Source organism: Scedosporium apiospermum, assembly GCF_000732125.1.
Source record: "Scedosporium apiospermum strain IHEM 14462 chromosome Unknown SEQ_SAPIO_0077, whole genome shotgun sequence".
Taxonomy (NCBI): Eukaryota; Fungi; Ascomycota; class Sordariomycetes; order Microascales; family Microascaceae; genus Scedosporium; species Scedosporium apiospermum.
Window position 1 is genome coordinate 506,150 of NW_015971778.1, and position 8,818 is coordinate 514,967.

Below are 8,818 nucleotides of genomic sequence, written 5' to 3' on the forward strand. Positions count from 1 at the left end.
ACCATTAACGTTTGGTTTTAGCTAGGTGATATCGTTGGAAAAATGTCGGGATACACGGGCGGTAACCGCCAGGGCTACGAGGACGGTTATGGCCACGGGAACGACCAGCAAGATCAGTACTATCAACATGATCAACAGTACTATGACTCCAATGGCTATAACCAGGGGCAGCATGGCGGAGATGGATACTATGACGAATCGTGAGTTGACCCGCTGGTACCGAACTTGACCCGGAGCTGACTCTTTATTTACAGCGGCTACTATAATGCCGATCCGAACAACCCGTACCATCAGGACGGCGGGTATTACGACAGCAATGACCACTACCAGGATGAATACTATAACGACGGCACCTACCATGACCAGGACTACAACCAGGGCTATGGGGGCGCGGGTGCACGCCAGGGATCCCACGAGGATTCCGAGACCTTCAGTGATTTCACCGCTCGGGGCGCGGATATGGACTACTATGGCCATGGTGATGAACGATATAACAGTTACAATGAGGGCCAGATGGGAAGTCGGGGATATCGCCCGCCTTCGTCTCAGATCTCGTATGCAAACCGCTCATCTGGTGCCTCCACACCCAATTACGGCATGGACTATGGGAATGCGCTCCCCGCCGGTCAACGATCCCGCGAGCCTTATCCTGCCTGGACTTCAGATGCACAGATACCACTTTCCAAGGAAGAAGTGGAAGACATCTTTATTGACCTGACGTCCAAGTTCGGATTTCAACGAGACAGCATGCGGAACATGTACGACCACTTCATGACACTTCTGGACTCTAGGGCTTCGCGTATGACTCCAAACCAGGCCTTGCTCTCACTTCATGCCGATTATATCGGTGGTGACAACGCAAATTATCGCAAATGGTACTTCGCCGCCCATCTCGATCTCGATGATGCTGTTGGATTCGCCAACATGAAGGGAAAAGGGCTTCGGCGCACACGAAAGAAGAAGAAGAAGAACGACGAAGAAGGTCAGACGGAAGCGGAAATTCTCCAGGGTATGGAAGGCGATGATAGCCTAGAGGCCGCGGAATTCCGCTGGAAAACACGGATGAACCGCATGTCACAACATGATCGCGTCCGGCAAATCGCCCTCTACCTGCTTTGCTGGGGCGAGGCAAACCAGGTCAGGTTTATGGCGGAATGTCTGTGCTTCATCTTCAAATGCGCGGACGACTACCTCAACTCGCCCGCCTGCCAAAATCTTGTCGAGCCGGTCGAAGAGTTCACCTACCTCAACAACGTCATCACGCCTCTCTATCAGTACATTCGTGACCAAGGATACGAAATTTCCGACGGTGTTTATGTTCGACGGGAGCGGGATCACAACAAGACGATTGGTTATGATGACTGCAACCAGCTCTTCTGGTATCCAGAAGGCATAGAGCGGATAGTTCTCGAAGACAAGACCCGGCTTGTCGACATTCCGCCAGCCGAACGCTACCTGAAGCTCAAGGATGTCGCCTGGAAAAAGTGTTTCTTCAAGACGTACAAGGAAACTCGGTCCTGGTTCCATCTTCTCGTCAACTTTAACCGCATCTGGGTCATTCATCTGACCATGTTTTGGTTTTACACGGCACACAATTCACCTAGTCTAGTGCTTGGAAATAAGTACGAGCAGCGGAAGAATAACCAACCGCCCGGCTCTCAGCAGTGGTCCATCGTCGGCGTAGGCGGAGGAATTGCCTCGTTGATCCAGATCTTGGCCACCCTCGCAGAGTGGGCATACGTTCCGCGACGATGGGCCGGCGCACAACACCTCACGAAGCGGCTCCTATTTTTGATCGCAATATTTATCATCAACATTGCGCCCAGTGTGTACGTTTTCGGTTTCTCGGAGCCCATTCTCAAAGAGACCATCGCCAAGGTTCTCGGTATTGTCCAGTTCTTTGTTGCTGTCGCGACCTACATCTTCTTCTCCGTGATGCCGCTTGGCGGACTCTTCGGAAGCTACCTCACGAAGAATTCTCGCCGATATGTCGCAAGCCAAACCTTTACCGCGAGCTACCCCCAGCTCTCGGGTAATGACAGGGCAATGTCTTACGGACTCTGGCTGCTTGTCTTTGGGGCAAAATTCGGAGAATCGTACGCCTTCCTGACGCTCTCGATCCGCGATCCTATTCGTTATCTGTCAATTATGAAGATTGAGTGTCTCGGTGACTTTATGATCGGTAAGGTCCTTTGTGAGAACCAGCCTTCAATTCTGCTTGGGCTTATGATCTTCACCGACCTTGTGTTCTTTTTCCTGGATACCTACCTCTTTTACGTCCTGATCAACACGCTGTTTTCCATCGCGCGGTCGTTCTATCTCGGAGCGTCAATCTTGACGCCTTGGCGAAACGTTTACGCAAGGCTTCCAAAGCGTATTTATTCCAAGATCCTAGCGACTACCGACATGGAGATCAAGTATAAACCGAAGGTTCTGATCTCCCAGATCTGGAACGCCATTGTGATCTCTATGTACCGCGAGCATCTCCTGGCCATTGACCACGTCCAGAAGCTTTTATATCATCAGGTCCCATCCGAACAGGAGGGAAAGCGTACTTTGCGCGCACCAACCTTCTTTGTTTCCCAGGAAGACCACTCGTTTAAGACTGAATTTTTCCCCGCCCACAGTGAGGCTGACCGTCGTCTATCCTTCTTTGCCCAGTCGCTTTCCACGCCCATTCCCGAGCCCCTGCCTGTTGACAACATGCCTACCTTTACCGTCCTTATTCCCCACTACAGCGAGAAGATTCTCCTATCTCTTCGGGAGATCATCCGAGAGGATGAGCCCTACTCACGAGTGACACTTCTCGAATACCTCAAACAGCTTCACCCTCATGAATGGGACTGCTTTGTCAAGGATACGAAGATTCTTGCCGATGAGAGTTCTCAGTTCAACGGCGACTACGAGAAGAATGAGAAGGACTCGGCGAAGAGCAAGATTGACGACCTACCGTTCTATTGTATCGGCTTCAAATCGTCCGCCCCCGAATACACCCTGCGCACGAGAATCTGGGCATCACTTCGTTCGCAAACACTTTACCGCACGGTATCCGGGTTTATGAACTACAGCCGTGCCATCAAACTTCTCTACCGGGTGGAGAATCCGGAGGTTGTGCAGATGTTTGGTGGTAACTCAGACAAGCTTGAACGGGAACTGGAGCGTATGGCCAGACGAAAATTTAAGCTTTGCATCTCGATGCAGCGATATGCAAAATTCAAGAAGGAGGAGATGGAGAACGCGGAATTTCTCCTCCGAGCATATCCGGATCTACAGATTGCCTATCTGGATGAAGAGCCACCGCTGGCGGAAGGAGAGGAACCGCGTCTCTACTCGGCACTGATTGACGGACATTCGGAAATCATGGAAAACGGTATGAGGCGGCCAAAGTTCCGTATCCAACTTTCGGGAAATCCGGTTTTGGGAGATGGCAAGTCAGACAACCAGAACCACTCACTGATATTTTACCGTGGTGAGTATATTCAACTTATCGACGCCAACCAGGACAACTATCTGGAAGAATGTCTTAAGATCCGAAGTGTTCTTGCCGAGTTTGAGGAGATGAAGGTCGACAACGTGTCCCCCTACACCCCCGGAGTGAAAAGTCCAGTCAAGCATCCGGTGGCCATCCTAGGCGCTCGCGAGTACATTTTCTCGGAAAATATCGGTATTCTCGGCGACGTTGCGGCAGGAAAGGAGCAGACGTTCGGTACCCTGTTCGCGCGTACACTGGCCCAAATCGGTGGCAAACTTCACTATGGACATCCGGATTTCCTCAACGGCATTTTCATGACGACCCGAGGTGGTGTTTCCAAGGCGCAGAAGGGTCTACATTTGAATGAAGACATTTACGCTGGCATGAATGCCAGTCTTCGAGGAGGTCGCATCAAGCACTGTGAATATTACCAGTGTGGCAAGGGTCGTGACCTTGGCTTTGGGTCCATTCTGAACTTCACAACCAAGATTGGAACGGGCATGGGTGAACAGATGCTCTCCCGAGAATACTATTATCTTGGCACCCAGCTGCCGCTCGACAGATTCCTCTCGTTCTACTACGCCCACGCCGGTTTCCACTTGAACAATATGTTTATCATGCTCTCGGTGCAAATGTTCATGATCACCTTGCTCAATCTCGGTGCCCTGAAGCACGAAACGATAGCGTGCAATTACAACCCGGATGTTCCCATCACCGACGCCCTCCTGCCCACCGGGTGCGCCAACACCGACGCCTTGACCGATTGGGTGTACCGCTGCGTTTGGTCAATCTTCTTCGTCGCATTCCTGGCCTTCATTCCTCTCGTAGTCCAGGAAGCGACGGAACGTGGTGTCTGGCGTGCGGCAACACGACTCGCGAAACAACTGTTTTCATTCTCGTTGTTCTTTGAGGTTTTCGTTACCCAAATTTACGCCAACTCCGTCCAGCAAGACTTGTCTTTTGGTGGTGCTAGGTACATAGGAACCGGTCGTGGCTTTGCCACGGCACGCATCCCGTTCGGCGTGTTGTATTCGAGATTCGCCGGGCCGTCGATCTACTTCGGCGCCAGATTGCTTATGATGTTGCTTTTTGCCACGGTCACTATATGGCAGGCAGCCTTGACGTACTTCTGGGTCTCTATGCTAGCCCTTGTCGTCTCGCCCTTCATGTTCAATCCTCATCAGTTCGCCTGGAATGACTTCTTCATCGACTACCGAGACTTCCTTCGCTGGCTGTCGCGAGGCAACTCGAGATCTCATGCATCGTCCTGGATCGCCTTCTGCCGGCTCTCCCGAACACGGATTACTGGGTACAAGAGGAAGGCTCTCGGCGATCCCTCCAAAAAGATGTCAGCAGATGTCCCTCGAGCCGCTATCACCAATCTCTTTTTCGGGGAGATTCTTGTGCCCCTACTGCTCGTGGTCGTGACCCTGATTCCTTACCTCTATATCAACGCCCAGACAGGAGTCAGCGAGGGGGCCGAGGACACCAACGGCCCCACCAACTCACTTATCAGGATCGCCATTGTCGCTTTCGGCCCGATCGCCATCAATGCGGGTACCTTGTTAGTCATGTTCTTTATGGCCTGTTTTATGGGACCTCTCTTGAGCATGTGTTGCAAAAAGTTTGGAAGTGTTCTGGCTGCCATCGCTCATGGTGTTGCCGTTGTCATGCTTTTGGTCTTCTTCGAGGTCATGTTCTTCCTCGAGGGATTCCACTTCCCGAGGACCCTAGCCGGCATGATTGCCGTCGTGGCCATCCAGCGATTCGTCTTCAAACTCATAATCAGTCTGGCGCTCACGCGTGAGTTTAAGACGGATCAGGCAAATATCGCCTTCTGGACCGGCAAGTGGTACTCCATGGGTTGGCATTCCGTATCACAGCCTGCACGAGAATTCCTGTGCAAGATTACCGAGTTGAGCATGTTTGCTGCCGACTTCATCCTTGGACACATTCTGCTCTTCCTCATGCTCCCCGTCATCTTGATTCCCAAGGTTGACATGATCCACTCAATGATGCTCTTCTGGTTGCGACCTAGGTACGGCTCCCTGACTCCTCCTTGTTTCGTCCCCCATACCCTCTATGCCGCGAACTAACCAGTAAAGCAACAGCCGCCAAATTCGGCCTCCGATATATTCGATGAAGCAAACCAAGCTAAGACGTCGGCGTGTAATCCGATATGCAATCCTCTATTTCGTCATGCTTGTCGTCATCCTTGGCTTGATTGTTGGACCCACCGTCGCAGGGTCCAAGATTACAACAAATCTGTCAATGCTTAAGGATTTGAAGCTTGTCCAACCTGTCAACCAGAATAACAACAATACCAGTGCGGAACCAACGGGCGGAAGCACGGACGCAGAGCAGGCTGATGTCACGCAAGACGATGAGGAGGACAACTTGACGAAATTGAAGTTCCTACTTATCTAAGCAGCTGCAATGAAGAACGACAGTACGCCTCTCGTTCATGCTTCCAGCCGTCTCTGGAACTGGAAGATTGCGCAGTTGGCCTCTGAGCATGGCATGCCTATCAATCGCCCGATGTCAGGCCAGAGCCGACCGACGCATTGCGCTACCCTTTCAATCTTGAGCGCACCGTTTAGAGCATCATTGTATCTCGTCACGGCCCCAATCCACACCTCATCTGAATTTGTACAGTTTCATTATGTCTCAGCCGCTCATATGGAAGGATAATTCAGCTGGCCTGCAGGAAGTCGTGTCAGCGGAGTGGGTTTCGGTTTGGGTTCTCATTGTCCTTAGTACTAGTATATTTCATCACTGTCTTCTTCTTCTTACGCGATCAGAATAGATTTCATTTTCGTCCATCACACCTCGGCCCTCAGCACAATCAGTTCAAAATTAACACAATTTGATTACCTCGTATTACAATTGTATCACAGTGCTTGATCCATGGTCGACCCAGATTTATTATTAGTCAGCGGTTTACTGTTAGGACTGAGCTTTCTTCACGTGTGCGAGCTCTCGCCGGAGTGCGCGGTCGGTCTCCCCTTAAATACCAGACCCAGGCGACCAATCTAAGATTTTCCACCCCCTTTTCGCGAACCTCTTTTTCCTACCTCGCCCGCCCTCGACCGCATGCGAATTTGCCAATATGGATTTGAGCGATGCCCAGGAGTTCCTTACTACGGCCTTAAATACGGCGACCGCGGCATTTCAGAAGCTACCCGGCTCTGCCGTCATCGTCCGTTATGTGCGATCTAGCTACCAGAATGATCCTATTCGGTCAGCCATCGAGCTCATCCTAGTCCTCTTTTTCATTCGGTACCTGCTATCACCCTCCTATTCGACACAGAAGCAAAATTTCATTCAACTACGGGAAGATGTAGGTATATCCTCTTCAGTCCTACGCACTACTCTTCGCTAAACGATCTGCAGGAAATTGACGAACTCGTCGACGAGTGGACCCCGGAGCCTCTGGTCTCCCCGCAGACTACGCTCGAGGCCACAGAGTATGAAAAATTGCCAGTGATTGTCGGGTAAGCTGTCCGTTGTCAGGCACAGCCCTACCCGGCACGGATAACCCCCCTTGAGATGATTGAAGCCTAATTCATTCGCAGTGCAAGCGGGCCAAAGGCGAGGCTCTCAAACGGCCGGACGGTAACAAACCTTGGATCCTACAACTTCTACAACTTCAATGGAAACGAGCAGATTAAGGACAAGGCCATCCAAACGCTGCGAACATACGGCGTAGGGCCTTGCGGTCCTCCTCAATTCTACGGCACCCAGGACGTACATATGAAGACGGAGGCGGACATAGCTTCGTACATTGGGACAGAGGCGTGCATCGTTTATGCCCAGGCGTTCTCCACCATCTCTAGCGTCATACCCGCGTTTTGCAAGCGAGGTGACATCATTGTCGCCGATAGGGCTGTCAATTTTTCCATTCGGCGAGGACTACAGATCTCGAGAAGTAACATCAAGTGGTATAAACACGGCGATATGGATGACCTCGAGCGCGTCATGCGAAAGGTCGTGGAGGAGCAGAGTGGCAAGAGACTCACTCGGAGGTTTATTGTCACGGAGGGGCTTTTCGAAACAGTCGGCGATTCGGTTGATCTCCCCAGGCTGGTAAGTTTCTGCTCGCTGCTGAAAATCAGTGGCCTCGTCTGGGACCTCCACGCCATCAGCTCTCCTAGAGTGTACATCTTAAAGACGCACCCGCCTAGCTCTATCATGCTAATGCAAGTTACATAGGTTGGCCTGAAGGAAAAGTACAAATTCCGCATTATTTTGGACGAGACTTGGTCATTCGGTGTCCTCGGACGAACCGGCCGGGGCCTGACGGAAGCACAACATGTCGACCCATCCCAAATAGATATGATCATTGGCTCGCTTGCTGGACCCCTCTGCGCTGGTGGCGGCTTCTGTGCTGGGGCAAGGGATGTCGTCGAACATCAACGCATTTCATCGGCATCGTTCACTTTTTCGGCTGCCTTGCCTGCAATGCTTGCCGTCACTGCGAGTGAAACGCTGAATATGCTTCAGTCTAATCCCGACGTTATAGGTCTGTGCCGAGACAATATCAAGTCGATGAGGGCACAGCTTGACCCGCGAAGTGACTGGGTAAGATGCACGAGTGCTCCTGAAAACCCAATCGTACTCCTGGTACTGAAGTCGGAAGTTATCAAGTCGCGTGGTCTCACGCTCGACGATCAGGAGAGACTTCTACAGGAGTGTACTGAAGAGGTTAGTCCCTTACTGCATCATGTATGATTTAAACCTCTAACGTTTATAGGCCCTGTCGAATGGTGTTCTAATTACACGGCTGAGGACTTCCGCTACGCCAAGCAGGGCGGACCTCAAGGAAGAGTCGTGGGAAATACAGCCTGCACTCCGAGTCTGTGTGACGACAGGCTTGAGTAAGAAAGAAATTGAAAAGGCAGGAATAGTAATTCGGCATGCGATAACTAAAGTAATGTCGCGAAAGTAAATTATAATTAAAATCATATTTAATATTATAATTTAATTAATTTTTTATATAAAAATTTTTTTTAAAAATATAATATTATTTATATTTATAAAAAAATATTATTAAAAAAATATTTAAATTTATAATAAAAATATTTTAAAAGGTTTTTAAAATTTTTAATATAATATATAAATAATAATAAAGTATTTAAAAAAAAAATTTAAAAAAAAAATGTTTAAAGTATTTTAATTATTTTAAATTTTTTATATTTTCTTTTTTAAAAAACTAAATTATCTATTTTAAATAAATTTTTAATATTTTATAAATATAATTTTATTATTATTATTCTTTTAAATAATTTAAAATTATATAGTAATATTATCTATAAGTAATAAAAAAGCTTAGATAAAGATAGACTT

At 49.3% G+C, this 8,818-nt stretch overlaps 2 protein-coding genes across 2 annotated transcripts; both read left to right on the forward strand.

Moving 5' to 3' along the window:
- Nucleotides 1-42: 42 nt before the first annotated feature.
- SAPIO_CDS1800 (1,3-beta-glucan synthase component FKS1) lies at nucleotides 43-5,899 on the forward strand (the record flags this gene model as incomplete). The annotated part of the gene is made up of 4 exons (XM_016784984.1): nucleotides 43-200; nucleotides 255-5,036; nucleotides 5,106-5,510; nucleotides 5,584-5,899. 4 exons carry the CDS (start codon nucleotides 43-45, stop codon nucleotides 5,897-5,899), a joined length of 5,661 nt encoding a protein of 1,886 aa, XP_016645281.1.
- A 682-nt stretch (nucleotides 5,900-6,581) lies between these two features.
- On the forward strand, nucleotides 6,582-8,353 carry SAPIO_CDS1801 (uncharacterized protein; the record flags this gene model as incomplete). The annotated part of the gene is made up of 6 exons (XM_016784985.1): nucleotides 6,582-6,812; nucleotides 6,866-6,966; nucleotides 7,048-7,558; nucleotides 7,685-8,053; nucleotides 8,105-8,176; nucleotides 8,261-8,353. The coding sequence occupies 6 exons, from the start codon at nucleotides 6,582-6,584 to the stop codon at nucleotides 8,351-8,353; spliced, it is 1,377 nt and encodes a 458-aa protein (XP_016645282.1).
- Nucleotides 8,354-8,818: the final 465 nt, after the last annotated feature.